The sequence below is a fragment of the Lissotriton helveticus genome, chromosome 12, assembly GCF_964261635.1.
Source record: "Lissotriton helveticus chromosome 12, aLisHel1.1, whole genome shotgun sequence".
Lineage (NCBI taxonomy): Eukaryota > Metazoa > Chordata > Amphibia > Caudata > Salamandridae > Lissotriton > Lissotriton helveticus.
The window spans coordinates 886,643,425-886,660,514 of record NC_136073.1 but is presented as its reverse complement, the minus strand read 5'-3'; the positions used below and the strand labels follow the sequence as shown (position 1 = coordinate 886,660,514).

Here is a 17,090-nt window from a genome sequence, read left to right as displayed (position 1 = left end):
GCAGTACAGAGCGTGGTGATCTCCGAAGAAGTAAAAGGGTAGGGAGAGGGATGGAAACACGTGGCCTCAACATGGCCACATAACCTAAAATGCCAAAAGGTCGGCTACAGAACATGTCGCCGTCCAAACGCTCGTATGAGCTCGTAAACTATACAGTTCTAAGGGGTCCTGTGTGGCTTAAGCTGTAACAGTACAAATAACAGTATAATCCATAGTGAGTGCAACATCCCTCCCGGGTAGGGTCAGGAGGCCCTTGCCGTCTGGCGGACGCCCAGGTCTTGCCGTTCAGCGCAACTATAGCGGCCCACCAGGCATCTGGCCGGAAGAGTAAGGCTCTCAGGGGGGGAACTCTCACCTCAGATAGTCCGGCTTTCGCTGGTCAGCACATGTGATGCTGCCGGTTAGGCGACCGGTTCCCAACAGTAAGTGGCTGGGTCATGAGTACATAATAAGCACAATACCTGGTCGGAGTCCAGTGACCCAAGGCGAGCAGGGCCTAGCAATGTGTAGCTGCTTAGGTCTCTTCACACAATGGAGGCCTGCAAAGCCTCAGCGTAGATATGACATGTCCGTCGCGTGGGGGCAGGATTCTGCGTGGGTCGCTCAACCAAACAAGTCCGCAGTTCGCGGCGTGACGTCCGGGAGGTCGACAGTGTGCTGGGAGTCTTGTAGGCCATAAATTGCTTCATCATCACTCGGGAGAGGCGTTGGGGTGGCGTCCGGGGACGGAGCTGGGGAGCTGCTGATTTCCACCACCTTACGGGGGGCGTCTCGTTGCTCCTGCATCATCTCGCTTGCAGTTGGAGAGCGAGTCGGCGATTCTCGCGGTCTGGGAGGCGTGGGAGCCCTGCGTCGGCGGCGCCTTTGCGCCCCTCGCGTGCGTTCCGCTGTAGCAGTCCCTTGTGCTCGCCTAGGTACATCAGGCATGTTCTCATCCAGCCAGGCCTCAACTTCGTCAGAGTCCGTGAAAAAGTGTGTCCTATCTTTTGCCACCACCCGTAGCTTGGCAGGGAAGAGAAGCGAGTATTTGAGTCCAGCTTGCCGTAGTAGTCTTTTCACTTCCAGGAAGGAGTGTCTTTGCCTTTGGACTTGTATAGTATAGTCCGGAAAGAACATCACTGTGGTGTTGTCAATCCTGATCTCGCCTAGTTTCCTGGCTTCCCGCAAGATCGCGTCGCGATCTCTGTAGTTGAGGACTCGGAGGATTATTGGCCTGGGATTCGAGCCAGTGGTTAGGGGTTTCGTGGGCACTCGGTGGGCACGTTCCACCACAAAGTGAGGCGACAGCACCCCTTCCGGTAGCAGTTCACGGAGCCAGTCCTCTACTCTCTGCGTGGGGTCCATCCTTCCTATTTCTCCGGAATGCCCACTAAGCGGATATTGTTCCTTCTTGCCCGCCCTTCCGCATCCTCCGCTCGGTCCTTTAGGAATTCCACCCTGTTAAGAAGATCCTGTATATGTTTGTCTGACTGCGACACCTTCGGTTCCATTATTGTCACCGCACCTTCCAGCGCAGTAGTGCGCTCCTGCAATTTCTTGTGATCGGCTCTGAGATGAGTTAGATCAATCACCACACTGTCTATCCTGTTTTCCAAAGAGGTGCGTGTCTGTTGGAGGGATTCCTCCATCCTCTCCATGGCTGCCAGTACAGAGTCCAGCTTCGACGCCACGTGGTCGGCGTCCATTTTGGATGGTGTTTTCGCCGTCTTCCCCTTCACCGACACACCCCCCGTTCCGGTGCGAGTCTTCACCCCGCCAGACATGGGGCAGATTGCTTGAGCAGACAGCGGTAGGGGCGATTCCCGTTTTCAATTGTGAGAGAGCAGGGGAGTAGGCGAGTCCACGGGTCGCGCCCAAGGCGCGTCAGGCCATGCAGATCAGCTGTGCTGTGTCCTCGGCGCCTATCCCTGTGTGCCGTTCCCTCTTTCGCTCGGGTCTCGTGGTTCCGCTGGTGGGGGGGGTGGGTGGGGAGCTCCCCGCTCTAGTGTCCGGCCGCTTCGAAATGCAACGGTTGTGTGGCTCGGGAGTAGGCCCTACTTTTAGCAGCTTCGTGATCGCCAGCAGGAGAGTAGCGTCTCCCAGGTAAATGGCGGGCAAGCCCCTCCAGGCCCCGTGGTCTCATCCGCTCCCCCAGGTCCTTCGTGGCGGCCCCGTAATGTGTGCAGTGGGGCAGGTGCCTTGTGTTAGCGGTAATAGAGGGCAGAAGCTGTGGCGGGGTCAGGGCAGTAGTCCCGCGACCGTGGCAGAAAGGCCCCGGCCACTCCCGTCCGCATCGTAGGCAGGGCGTCTCCCCAGGGCGCGTTGTGGCGGGCGAGGGCGCAGATGGCCGCTGTGTGTAGTTGTGGCTCGTTGTGGCTCCCGGTGTGCTGTGCCCTTCGCTGGGGGGGGGCCCGTGGGGAGGAGGACCACCTGATTTGAGAGCCTGTCGCGTCTCCGCGAGGCCTTGTGGGCACCGGAGTCTTCTGGGCGGCGGCGCCTGTCGGAGGCAGTGCGTGGGGCGGAAGAGGGAGAAGGAAGGGCCCCCCGCTCACCTCACAGTGCCGCCGCACCGCCTCAGTGTCTCCGCTCCGCTGTCGTCTCCGGCCGCCGGATGGTCGCCTCACCACCTCCTCGCCTCCTCAGGTCCGTCTCCGCCAGGCTCAGCTTTCACCGAAGTCCGGCTGCCTCCGGTCCGCCGACACCCTCACCAAGCCCCTCCAGAGCTGGGCATATGGTAGCGGATGATGAAGTGCTCCGGGGGGGGGGAGGTCAACACTTCCGCCGCAGTCCGCGTCCACCAGGTGCCGGGCCGCTCTCAGCAGGCCGCAGCGTGGGGCCTAGTTATTCTCAAGAGGCCTCGGCCTCGCGTAGCTGCAGTCCCAGCGTCGTCGCGGCCAGGCCGGCCGCCGCGGCGTCCTCGGCGCGGAGCCTCGCGGCCGATCGCACCAAGAATCGCTCCAGGTGTGGACAAGAGGTGCGGGCAGGTCCGCCAGCAGTTTGAGGCCAATCAGGGCAAATTTGGTCGGAGAAATGACCCGGGGTAGGGGAGCTCAGGCAGGAGCTCTACCCAGGCACGTCTTTCCCCATTGCGCGCTAAGCCACGCCCCCCTAGGATTATAGCATTATTATGCCATTTTTAAACTTAACGCTGTCCTGGCATATGTATTCCCTCATAAGTACCACATTAACACCCACATATAGCAATAATCAACAGAAAGGTGACCAGTCCATCTTTAGAAAGGGTCTTCCGCTGCAAGGTAACATGTTGCTGCATTTTTAGTAACTTTAACTTGAGCTAGAAACAATTGTTTTTGTAAAAATCTACAAATTATGCAGCAGATGATGGATTATGTGTCAAATGCGGGAAATCCATAACTGTGCGAAATGGTGAAACCGCACAAATGCATAATTCTCGTGGCCCGGACTCTATACAAAGGTCACTATTCCTCTGCGCCAACTAGGGTTAATTATGTATCTTTCAGTTAGAACACACACCCAGACATCTGCAGTGATGGTTGGTGTTAACTGAGGTTTCATAACCTAAAACCCAAAATCCTATATATTGAGCTCACTGAAATAGGGTTGGAGGGCCTGGCACTGAAAAGGCTTCAGTCTTATCTTGAGGACAGAAAGCAGGCAGTGGCCCTCCCTCCTTTTCGTTCAGAATTTAGAGCCATCCAGCATGGTTTTCCTCAGGGCCCGTCCATTAGCCCAATCCTTTTCAATATCTATATGCAACCACTGATCCGCATCATTAAATCTTTTAACATCAAGCTGGTGAATTACGCGGATGATCCGCAGTTTATTTTCTCTCTAGAGGGCATCAATCTATTCTACTTAGCAACTTTCATGAGTGCATGCAAAAGACGACCAGATGGCTTACAGATAATTTTGTGTAGTTTAATGGGGGAAAAAACGGAAATCCTATACTGCACGGCTAAGAAGGTCCCTCGTCCACTCACTGTGAATTTCTGGCCTCCTCAGGCAGACACACCAGCAGTTGCAGTGTGCAATCTAGGGGTAGTTTTTAACAATAGGCTGAGTCTAGAAGACCAGATAAATTAAACTGTCGGAATTTTCTTCTCCCTTACTAAAGCATTGTGGAAAATGCTGCCAGAGTTACCCTTGTCAGCCAGGGCTCTTGTGGTGAGAAGCGTGATCCTGAGCCTTCTGGACTACTGCAATGCCCTGCTACTTGGTGGACCAAATTCTTTTTATCACCTGCTTCATACAGCCTCTTCTGTGTTGCTCTGTATTGTATCCAGAGTATCCAGGCGGCAGCTGCGAAGCTGGTACTTTCTCGAGGACGTCGGTCCTCTACCTCCCTGGCTCTGGCCGAGCTGCACTGGCTGCCCGTTCATCAGAGGATCCGGTTCAAATCCCTATGCACCGTTTTCAAGGCAGCACACGGCTTGGGTCCCAAACCTCTTCAGAACAAATTCAAGTGGTATGAACCCACACGGACCCTCCGCTCCTCATCCACCAATCTCCTTAGTATACCTAGGATCAGGAAAGCTACTCACGGTGGCAGAGCCTTCAGCATAGCCGCAGCTCATCTCTGGAATAGCCTTTCCATGGCAATCAGGAAAACCAACAAACTGATGCTTTTTCGCAAAAGGATAAAGACTTGGCTCTTCCCCAAAATCTAACTTCCCTAGAGCTTTCTACTCACTTGCCCTCTGCTGTTTCAGTTCTTTAGTCGCAGCGCGCTTTAGAAATGACATAAATAAATAAATAAATAATTGTAGACATGCTGAATCTTGCACCTCAGTCTTGTATTCTGTCTTCACTATGTCCAGATATAGTTTAAGTTCCCCTCATACTCAAGGAATTTAGTCTAGTTCCAATAGTTTCTTTAATTTCGACTTTTTTTTTCCTTTGCAAATATTTTTAGTTTTGTGTTGCTTGTAAGCTTCCTTAATACTCTAGGTGACTGTACTGAGGTTTCATTCTCTTTAGAGTTTGCTTGGAGTACACTTTGATTTCTCATTACCTTGGGGTCCTTCCGTTCCCAGCTTTTAACTTCAATACGTCTTACTTTCCCAGTATTGTTGCCCATTGTTATTAGTAAGTGCTGTAATGATTAGAATTCCCTCTGTTCGCATATTCAATTTCATATATACTGGGGAATTTCTGCTGCAGGGATAAAGATGTAATGTAGGCTTGAGAGAATTGTGTTTATCAGCAGGATGTTTAATTCTCCATACATCTCCAAGCCCCATACCTCTTCCAAAGTGAGCAAGTTGTGTATCCGTGCATGTTTGCCGATCAGGGTTTAGAGACTGTTTTATTGAAGTGATTTCACAAGGGGAGACTCTGCATAAGCTAAATAAAGTTTGGCCCCATAGATCGGTCTTAGTGGCAAGGTCTCCGCCAGAGCCGTACCACAATAAGATGTGGTGCACGGTAACGAGCCTGCCATCACAGAATACAAGGAGTTGTTGCGAACTCCACTAGTCTTGCTCCAAATCGTGGGTGCAGGATGAGTCTGGCTCCAGTGGTTGGTCAACATCAAGCTTGAAGACCTCCAGTAAGCTAAAATTAAAGTCCAGTCGCAAACACAGAAAAACCTAATCGTACCGACACCAGTACAGGCTTCCACTCCCAGACCTGCACTGGACTCTTCCATGTTGATGCTGGCCCTAGTGCCAGTGGCTCAAGAAGAGGGTCTGGTTCTGATACAGATGTCGGACACAGGACCGGCTTCGACTCCATCTCAACCAGTGTCGCAATATGAGATTACAAGGGATCAGTTGGTCTTCATGCATCCTGACTGATCTGGTTTCTTGTCCCCTAATGTGCATGCCAGCTGAGGTTCCAATATCTCTTTGCAACTGATTCACAGCAAGGGACACCACAAGATGTAGGTCATGGGGATGACCCCTCACTACACAGATGATCCATTACAAGGATGTGCAAGAGGCCAAAGGGCCCAGCACTCTTCTGAGACCGGGTTTGACTCGCCACTTGGGCCACGAACTGAAGAAGGTGCCGCCTTTGCAGTGGTGGTCCGTTGAGATTCTGAATTTTCAGCTGCCTTAATTAGAGGTGAAAACAAATGTTCTGGCAGAAATTTTTGAAGCTTGGGCCAACTACTTCTGAGTCCCTGCTCCCCTTTTTAAAGAGGCCATCATGGATACCTTGATGGCTACTTGGTCCAAGTGCTTTTGCTGCCCACGGTATATGAACAGGTGGACTATTTAATGCAGTTTGCTTCCTGGGTCTTCACACATATGCCTTTGTGGGACAAGACCAACAAGATCTTGCCAGCTCTCTAGCAAAACCGTAGGGCCCCTTTGGCTCAAGCAATTCATGATTGCCAAGAGAACTCCAATATGTAATGGTCTAGATATTTCTGATTGCCTGGGAGTACAATTCACAGCAGTGCACTTCGTTGACCGTTTCGGATGGATGCGCTCCACAGGATTTCTGGCAAAGTACAAAACTTCCTCGTGGATCTGCTCTTGAAACTATCCTGCCTTTCGGTGAGAGCACGCACACTGCATTGGAGTGCCATAAATGGAGTAGAGCCACAGCACACGCCATGAGTATTGATCCCTGCCAAGCAGTTTCCATATGATTTCAAGAAATTCAGAGGCAATTTCAGAGGTCTTGTGCATAAGCAAACAGTCTCTGCCACCCGTACAGCAATCTCCCCAGTCCTTTCGAGGCCATCATCGTGGGTTTGACAGGCAGCGCGCATTGCCACAGCAGCATCAGTTCTCCCATTGCTGTAACAGCTAACAAACAACTTTAGTTTGCTTTAATTTGACGTGGCTATGCCCCAGCTTTTTTTCCCCCTCCAAATATTCCTCCTGTATCGTAACTAATTTCAGAAAGAGCGCCTATTCATTCTGTCATAAGCGGTGCTAGTATTACTATCCAGGGGTACTACTGAGAGGGCCTCGACTCAGAAAAAGGCAAGGGTGTTACCCTCATTTTCATGTGCTGGCTGACTGGGGTCTCAAGCCTGTTTTGGACCTTTGGCCTCCGAATTCGTTCATGTGGAAGGACCAATTCAAAACCCTCACACTGGCCCAGGTCCAGTCTGCCAGGACTGGGCAACTGTATGCTGTCATTGGACCTGCAGGGCCAACAGACGTTACCTACAGTTTAAGGTAGGCCAGGAGCATTTTCAGTTTACTGTACTCTCCTCTGCCCACCCCAGCTCCCCTCTGGTGTTCATGAAAGTGATCATGGTCACTGCCCACCTTTGGAGTTTAGGGATGTCAGTTTCCTCTACCTTGATGACTAGTTGTCAAAGGCAGGGTCGTCAGTCCGTTGTAGACCACTTCCAGAAAACCGTGAACCTCCTGACATTGCTAAAGTTTGCTATCAACGAGCCGGAGTCACATCTCACTCCTTCGCAGATGTTACCATTGTGTGCTGTCCTGGATACAGTGCAGCTCCGATACAGTGTAGTTCAGAGCCTCCTCTCTGCCCAAATGAGTCCAGGACATTCAAGCTATGATCCAGCTGTTTCAGCCTCGGATCTTAGTGAGTGCACCTAAGGCTTCTGGCCCTCTCAGCCTCCTGCATCCTTCTTATCCGCTATGCCAGGTGTTACCGGTGAGCTCTGCAATGGAATATGAAGTGCCAATGGACCCAGCAACGAGAAATTCTCATGAATGTCCTCCAGATTTCGAATGTGGAAGGTCATGATCTTTAATGTTTGCTTCCTTAATGCAATTGGACCAGTGGCAGATCCTTCTTCCTTCACCACTCAGCACAGACCGTGGCAATGGAAGCAGCTCTTTTAGGCGGGACAGGTCATCGGAGAAGATGGTGATCATGGAGGACTCTGAGGTGGAGCTCTGCTTCTTTTGCAGATCAATCTGTTTGAGTTGCAGGCTGTTAATCTGGCTCTGAAGGCCTTCCTGCAGTCTGTCAAGGGGAGGCTGGTGCGGGTTCTCCTGAATAACACAACTGCCATGTGTTATAGCAACAGGAAGTACAGAGTGGGTTCCTGGGCTCTGTCAGAAGGCTCTGCTCCTTGAGTTGGTTGGACTGCTAGGCCATTTTCCTGATTGCAAACCACCTCGCAGAGTCTCCAAACACTAGAGCAGACGAGCTGAGCAGGCAGAGTCTGACAGATCACGCGTATCCTCTACATGCAAACATGGCCCATGGTATCTTCAACCACGGAGAGCACCCTGGCTGCATCTTTTGCCCCCAGACAAACTTGCAGTGTTGAAAGTTTAGCCTGTTGGAGTTTCTGCAAGAACACTTTTAGGAGATGGGTTCTAGCTGAGAAGGAACACACTCTTGTACGCTTTCCCGCTCACTCCCTCTATTTCTGAAAATGATAAAGAACAGCTGGATCCAAGTCATTAAAGTTGTTCTGTACTGGGACAAGACCGTGTTATACCTGAAATGTCTTGGTATGAGCATCTGTTCTCCGATCAGACTACCACTTTGAGAGGATCTTCTGTCTCTGGAACAAGGTAGAGCCCACCTCCTGAATTTGCTCAATATACATTTAGATCTGTGGAGATTAAGTGATGGCAACTGACACCATTTGATCTGCTGCCTGAGATGGTGGGGCATCCATGGTGCCATGCGCCCTTAACCGAAATCCATTTATGCTGTGCGCTGTGAGAAATTTGCTGCCTGGTGTGACACTTGTAAAACTGATCCTACGGCTTGGCATGTAAAGGATGTTTTTTTTCATCTTCTGCCCAGCAAGGCCTTGCAGTAGGTACTAGTAAAGGTTGTCTGCCATTTTGTTTGGTTAGAGTGCCAACAGCCCTTGTTTGAATCACCTGTTGTGGTGACTTGTCAAATGTTTAACTCTCATTCCATCCCAAGCAGTTTGTGATTCAATAGTGGGACATTAACTTGGTTTTGACGTTTCTCATGCCCATGTCTTTCGAGCTGCTGGATAGTTGATTGGTGTCTCTTGAATTTAAAGACTATCTTCCTCATTGTGTCAAATTGTCATGAGTGAACGCCCTGAACTTTCAGTGCAACCACCTTATACCACCTGGCATATCTGGGCAAGTTGGTGCTGAGTACTCAGCGGCATTCTTGTCAAAAGTTGTGACAACATTTCGTGTTGGAGATTCAGGTATTCTGCCTTTGTTCTTTGGTCCCCTCCTCAAGAGAAGAGGCTCAATAGGCTGGACAAAAAAAAGCTTTAGGCTGTTACATGAATCCTACCAAGAATCACCGAGATTGATCTGCTTTTGAGGAGTTTTCCGGGGTGAAGAAAGGGGAGGCTGTGCATAAGCATGGCTTGTCGAGGTGGATAGTATTCTACATCACGGTCTGCTGTTCAGTGAGCAGTGAGAAGCACTCGGAAGGTCTGAGAGCAAATTCCACTAGGGCTAAGGCTGCTAGCACCATGTTGGCTTGCAAAGTGCCTGTCCTTGACATCTACCAGACCAAAATGTGGGTCTGTGCATACTTTCATAAAGCACAACTGCCTGGACAGCCAGGTCTGACAGGAAGGGCATTTGCCTGCTCTGTCATGCAGGACATTTTGATCTGACCCTCTACCTGAGGAGCGATTTCTTTGGTATCGATTCTAACGTGAAGAATCTGCAGTTAGAAGTGTCCATAAAAGGAACGAGTTTTGCAGCATAAATCCTATTCTGGATTCACATGCTGTGCATTAATCCACCATCTAGTGGTGGGTCTGGAATCTTATTGGTCCTATTTCCCGGTCCCCCATTTTTTTCTCTTTTCTTTTGGGCAGCATCTGTAACTATTTTATGCTATGTGTATCTTCACATGAAACTAGATGTGCACCCCAGATGATCTAGTGTGTTTGCAATTATTAGATGTGTTGGGTCTGGAAGAAATAGCCAAAACTCTACATATGCCAAACGTTTTCAGGAAGAAAGCAACGGATTGTCGAAAAAGAACAAAAGGTGAAAGAACTAAAACACCGAAATTCACCAGAGAAGTGACCGAAAATCACTGGAGAAGGGAGCGAACTGCGCAAGTCGATCATGCAGTCCGAGAATACTCAGAAGGGGAGAGAGAGCCACCAGAGGAAATGGAAAATACTCCCTTTAGGTTCTGCCCGGAGTACCACTGAAAGTTTGCCCTAAAGGACAACAAGGTCTGGAATCTCTGCCTGCCAAGGGACCATGACTCAAAAACCCGAGGCGTGCACCAGGTTCAGGCCGAAAATACTAAGAGCAAGAGAGAAGCTGAGGCAAAAACACAACACAGCCATGCAGATGCAAAGGAAAGGGAGCCCATCGCAGAGACACCGCTGTCGAGCGAGGAGGGGAGAAGGGCAATGTTGGGGACACAAGTGGCTCAAGTAGAAGGTTCTGACTCCGAAGTACAAGAGGTCAACGAAATCGAGCAAAAATAGCTGACAAAGAAACCAAAGGAGGGTGAACATCAAAAATTAGGTAGCATCACAAAAACATTCTGGGGCAGAGTCAAATACTTCGGACTTGAAGCCGTGCAAAACTACCTTGATGCGGAAGCACTCTTCTACCGAATGGAAGTCGAAATCAAAAACTCTATGGGTCCCAAAAAAAAAGACACTGATGTAGTTTGACCCTCTGGGAAAACTTTGACTTGCAAGGAGCTTGGTAGCAGGCCAGGCAAGACTGTGAAAATGACAGGCCCTAAGTAAAGAGCGTTTAAGAGTCTATGCCGAAGAATGAGCCCATAAAGTCAAACGGTAAAAGTGGCAGATCAAAGCAGGAATGGCGGTAGTCCTACAAAAGAGTATTTAAAGGCTTCAGTTCCGGAATTCCCTCAAAACCCCTAGGTGTGAAGAAACTGGTAAGAACACATATAGCTAGTTTCATCAGCAACTACGAAGAGCAAGAGATGCCCCTCTGAGGACACAGAGGGCCAGGGTATCTTCCATGATGCTGAAAGTGTTGATAAACGGTAGCATGATCTTGGAAAGGGCTCCCCCAAGAAAGCTGTCGACACGCATCCCTCTGACATCGCTGCCCAGCAGCATTGCAAAGTATAATGCTGTTAAAAGAGCAGCAGACAAGTATCGGGGACGGTTAGAGGAGAGGGCACAGCTGGTTTCCTCCTAGAGACAATCCTACTATCCCAGAGCAAAGACAAATAGCTTCCCATGCTGGCAAGCATCCTGGATCAGCGAACCAGCACTGTGCAAAGCTCTGCAACATCAAGAATAGAGAAGTTCAGGCATTCCTCCAAAGACGCAGTTTACATCAATGGCAATGCAATGGAGGATTCAGTTGTGGCCACAGCAAGGATGCGAGAAAACATTCCAACATCCGCTGGATCACTTAGCAAAAAAGAAAGCAAGAGAGTAGAAATGGTAGAACAAAATGAAGAGAGGGGGTCTGTGACACAGTGGAGGGCCACAAATTCACTCGCCAACCGCCGGGCCCATAGCCACTGGGAAAAGGTTAGAGAACTCTTAACACCTCCCAGGAAAATACCAGAAAAAATGAGCTGTGCTAGTAGAGGAGGGCAAAATAATCACCAACAATGCTTGAAATCTGCGTTAGATGCGTTGGGCAGTAGGCAGCTAGTAACTGGAGCCTCAATGAGGAGACAGACCTTGTTGCGGGTGTCCTGTTTTCAAAATTAGTTTGTTCAACAAGATAAACGCTCCTTTCTCAGGAGAGCACCTTTTCGGCACTCTACAGCAGATAAAGACAATTACGCTGCAGCTGCCATGGGCGCATTGTAGTTCGAAGGTCAACCAAAAAGGGGAACAACCCCCAGTGAGCGAACCCTCCGGCCAAGGAATTTTTCAAAGCACAGCCCCTTAGCCATCCTACCAGCAGCAAGCTCCACACAAAGGATTGCAGTGGCAGTTCCCACTGTGGCCTCTGCTCTTTCGGGGCAGAGCTAGAGGAAGGGGACAACTTTCCAAGGAGCGAGCTCCTCCAGCAAGTCTCACTTCCTATCAACCGCATAACAGCAGTGGGGGGCAGAATAGAGGCCTTCCTTCAGGTGTGGAGAAGGATCACGTCAGCCTTGTTTACATGATTCCAATCCTTTTGTCTATTGGGTAAAACGTATAAAGATGCCACTGGGGTCAGAGCAAAGAAAAGATCACACTTGAAGAGGAAAGATACAGACTGCAGCGCGAGGTGCCGGAACTTCTACAAAAAAGGGGAATAGAGAACTTGCCCGCAGCAGAAATCAATCAAGGAAACTAGTCCACATACTCCTCGTCCCAAAACTGAACAAATCCCGAAGACCAATTCCAGACTTACACTACTTAAACTAGTTCATAAAGACCCAAAGTTCAAAATGACCACACTGCAAGAGGTCGTTCTGTGGCTGTGAGAAATAGACCTGAAGGATGCTTACCTACATATTCCCACGAACCTCAAACACAAAAGGGATCTATGGTTCATAGTCACCAAAACCACTACCAATTCAGGGTGCTCCCATTTAGGAATCAAGTCAGTTCACGTATTCACAAAATAGTCTAGCCACAATGGTAGCCCATCTTAGAAGGAAATGAATACCGGACTACCTGGACGACTGGCTAATCTAAGCAAGCAAATGCTCAGATGCGAAAGACGCCAGGCCCATCATGGACATGCTTCACAGAATAAATTTAATGATCAAACTAGAAAAATATTAAATAAAACTGGAGTGGGGTAAGACCATCCCGCAGCAAAAATGAATACTGTGGTGGAGAGCCTTTCCTACCCTCAAGGATTTGGGAAATCCCAGAACAGGCTTGCCGCTACTGCAGCTGTCAGTCGAACAGTGAGAACTGTGGAGAATGTCATCATGATTGCCTCATGCATCCCACTGTTTGCACTTGTAACGCTACTATACAAGACCACTACAAGAGTGGATCCAAAACCAATGGTGACGGGCAATGGGGAGTTGGGAAGATCTAGTGGTTGTAATGCAAAGAGTGCTTAAAGAGATTACTTGGTGGAACTTGGACTTGGGCTGACCTTTCAAGTAACCAACTCCCAGCAGTGACCATCAGCCCAGACTCCTCCTGCAAATGCTGGGGCGCAAATGAGGGACCTAAGAATCCGAGTGCTATGTAGGGCTGACGAAGCGATCAAACACACAAATGTCCTAGAGGTAAAGATAATCTTCCTAGCCTTGAAGGCTTTTCAGGCACAAGTGGGGGGAATTTCTTGATCTTGTATTACATTTTATTTTCTTCTCTGATGGGTTCCCTAACTTCCTTTCAGTCAGCCGCCATGCATTTAGATGCTACATACCCTGCTGTCTACATGTTTTACTTCCTTGAGTAAACTCAATGGATGGAGGTTGGGTGGGAAGCTGAAAGTCATTGAGTGTGTTTCCAGCAATCATTGACCTTCCTGATCTCTATCACCGGGATGAGGAAGTAGGTATACAAAAAATGGGCTATGTGCCCCGGCAGAGAAAATCCTTGGGTGGTAGTGTTGTCGCAGAGTGTAGGAGTATGTATAAGTTGCTACGGTTGTTTGATTGTCCCCTGGCTTTGTGGGAAGGCTTAGTCTATCCAAGGACTTGTTCAATGAAGGTTCCCTACAGTTAGTTTGTGACTGGGGAAGCCTCCAACGAGGTAGCCCAAGCTGAAGTAGGAACTTTGACACTGTAGGAGGTGTGTTAACGTGTAATTGTTACCATTTCTCTTGTGTGCCCTGCCATGGTTTCCTTGATTGTCTAGCAAAGTGCATGTCACTTGTAAGAGAAAATGTCATTACTGCACTATGGCTACCCCTCTCAAGCCTCTGGTCAAACAGTCCGACATCCGTTCCATGCTGAATTTTGGCTAGGCTGCAATTGATAATTTGCGAGGCGCCAGGAATGCTTGGGGTTGTATACCTGTGGTGTTTTGCTCATGCTGGTCTGTAACACACATAATTGAAATAACATTGAGCATACGCTGATTTAAGCCTACATTTCTAAACCGTAACAGTGTACTAGTAAACCGTTGAGCACTTCTACCCCCTACTTCTCAACCCGGAGCTTCTGTTGAGGCATTTTAGATGTAAATCACAAAGCTGGTATAGACTAGCAGAGTGCATTTTACTCTCTGGTCCCAAACTTATGCCTTCGATCCAAATCCAAATAACTTCATCTTTGGCTCTGCGCGTGCCGAAGTCATGTTTGCCCAGTGTCCACTCTAGTATTGGTCACATGGCTCCTCACCAGAGTGTCGAGTCTGCTTGAATTGTTTCTGGACTTTGAAAAAGGCCCAGGTAAGTCCACACACTAGGGGATGCGGTGGGCTAAATCTTTCCTTATTGGGCCTTTTAGCACGCCTCGTTCCTGGCCCAGCCTTCGCCACAGCATTCCCTCTGGCACAGGGGGCCGTTGGGGTTTTATCGTGCCAATTCATTCTCCTCCTTCGGATGTGGAGCACCCTCTATCTGGCCCAGCACAAGAGGGAAGAGGGCCACGAAAGATGGCCCTTGCGTTTGGCCCCTCTGCGAAGCAATGGTACCCCCCTGTGAGGTGGTGTGAGGGAGCTCCCCTCATAAATCTTACTGGGTGCCCTCTTCCTGGCGCACCACTGCCACCCCCAGATGAAGGTGGGCAGTCGCCCCTTAACTTACAGGTAGGTGTCCATTTGGTGAGGCTGTGCCTCTTCCCCACTGAAAGTGAGTTCAAGTTTCAGGTGACTCTTAAGTCATCCGGGGTTCTACAGTGTGTCCACCACTGCACGACTCTCCTTCCTGATGGCAGTCTCTCCCAACTCATTCTTTCTCTCACACTGACCTCTTCCATTCCTGGATGTCCCACACTGGGAGAGCTTTCTCCTCCCTGCTGCCCAAACCTAGGGAAGCCACCCTTCATGAACAAGCCACCTTAAAACTTTTCACCCTATCTTCCAAATACCACACCTTGAGCCTAATTAGCGAAGCTTTTATCTTCTGTCCTTCAAGGGCGTCCCCCTCTTTTGAAAGACATGCCCCATTCAGTTGGAAGGTGGATTCGCTGCAGTTGACTGGTCTCTTGTCCTCCTTCCACTGCATTGCCCATTGTTCCCTTGAGAACCTTAAGAGTTTTGAGTGAGGGCTCTAGTTAGAGACTGACCTCAAAAGGCTCAATGTTTGCTTTGTGTGTTGCTGTTCAGCTTCATCATTGAAAGCATTGCATGCTCTTACTAATGTTCTTGTGCTTTCTCTCTGGCACTGTATTTCACTCTCACCCCTTCTCACTCTCCTCCTCTTGTGATCTCACTCCTATCACATTGTCGTCTCTTGCGGTCTCACCATCCCTTGCATTGGCTGGCTTCTTTCCCACTATCTCGCCCTCTACCCTCTGTCTGTTCCTCTGTCTGTCCCTTTTCTCCATCTGGGGGTCTCCCGCTCTTTCTCCCCCCCCCCCGCCCCCCCCCTTATTGTGACCCTGTGCCCTAATTGGTTTTTCTTTAATGCACATGCGGTGGATAACCGTTTCCATGTTGACAACACCATCCCCTGGTCTGTCCTAAGTGTGTGTTCCTTGGTGCAATCACAATGTTCTTTATTCACCCTTTGAATACAGTTCATGCTTCTGATCAGCACATCTGACCACTTCGTTTTGAGTGGCAGAAGGTCACTGACCTCCTTCTCTGTACTTTGTCCTTTGTTAAATCTCAGGCGCCGAGACACCTTCGGGTATTTGTGCGCCATACAAATTTAAAAAACATAAACAAACTTTGTTTATGGGGCTCATTGTGGCCTTATTAGGCAAGAGTTCAGACTGTTCTTTCCCTGCTTTGGTTCCTGCCAGTCAGTTGCTGATTCCCAAGTATGGCGCCTTGCGTAGTGTTGTAGACTGCTGCATCCCCACAGGGATGTTGGACGCGATCCTGTTGGTTTGGCTCAGTTCCTGCCATCCGTCCCTGTTGCGGCTGGGCGAGACCTGACTAGTTTTGAGAAATTGTTCCGGCCTGTAAGATTCCTAAAAGATTGCATCCTCTACCTGACTTAAAAAGGAAGCTTTGGTGCCTGAGATGAGCAGGCCTGTGTGTTTACCAATGTTGAGCACAATCTTATTGGCAAACAGATTTGTCTGTGAAGAATAGGATTCCCCGCTTAGAAACCAACTCCTTGAAGTCACTGCTGTGAGCAGCGACCTAGGGCTCGGGGAAAGGGTATTGGGGTGCTTGCAGGTTAATTGTAGCTGCTTTGAGAGCATGCTGAGTTATGTCTTAGGGCTTTATTTGTAAGTTTAGCATTGGATGTTCTGTAACACAGTTTTTATCTGCATCACTTTGTTGTAGAGTCATCAACTTGTTCTGATATATTCTGAAGTGTGTTCTCTGTGGATAAGAAATATTAATTAAGAAACCATTGAATGTTTGTAGCTGAAATGTGCTTTTAATTAATTGGGCACTCAAGCAACCAAGCTGAGGCCTTAGGAATGCTCTGAAATGTGGGTTCTGCTACTGCTTTAGTTTGCACAAATATGATTGGTCTTCTCAAGAACGGCTTTAACGTTCTCTCCTTTTCTTGCAGGATGCGAGGAAAGCATGTGGAGACTCAACACTGACCCAGGTAAGTTGGCTAAAGTTACCAGACTAGCTACAGATGATATCCAAGGCTTGGTGCTCTCTGAACCAGTGGGTGCATGGCTTGTTGAATGGTATGCATCTTGTGCAGTGTTGAACTGCATTATTCCAGGGATCCAGGGCTGTGAAAGGAGACCACATTGACTGCCTCTGGACACGTTTGCTTGTCTAAATTAAAATTGTACTTCTTCAATATGGCTTGATTTCTTGTTCAGTTAGTAGTTGTGGAAGTAAATCCAATTATGGAGGATAAGAGTAGGCACCTTGGTTTGGTGTGGTATGTTTGACACATTACCAGTGTTTCTGTGATTGCAAGTGATGCTGTAAGGTAATGTTGCTACCTAGTAAAGTTCAGCAAGCAGATGACTAATAATGGACGCCGGCCCAATGTTAAGAATATTTGAGTTCAGGGACCTGCAGCATTAAAGATCTTCAGCCTGTGTAAGCTTCAGACGCCATCTTTCAGAGGCAATAATGTAGCTACTGAGTGTTGAATTGCAGCACTTAGAAGCCACAGGTGACCACATTCAGGAGGTACAGCCTGCTTTGTAATATAGAGATAGCTGATTGTAGGAGTTGTGCACTCTCCCTGGCATAACAACGGAGACCAGCCGTCCGCTCAGTGGTAAAAGAGCTCACAGTGATGAGTAGATGACATTACAGTATTCTGGAGGTGTAGAGA

The 17,090-nt window shown here is 49.0% G+C and overlaps 1 protein-coding gene across 3 annotated transcripts in view; it reads left to right on the top strand.

The window, feature by feature from the left end:
- The window catches only part of GNB2 (G protein subunit beta 2), a 255,414-nt gene that overhangs the window by 156,822 nt on the left and 81,502 nt on the right, over positions 1 to 17,090 (top strand). For all 3 annotated transcript variants that reach the window (XM_078669814.1, XM_078669813.1, XM_078669815.1), the window contains exon 3: positions 16,356 to 16,394. In XM_078669814.1, the coding sequence (XP_078525940.1) occupies positions 16,356 to 16,394 (39 nt within the window). The remainder of the gene's footprint in view (positions 1 to 16,355; positions 16,395 to 17,090) is intronic.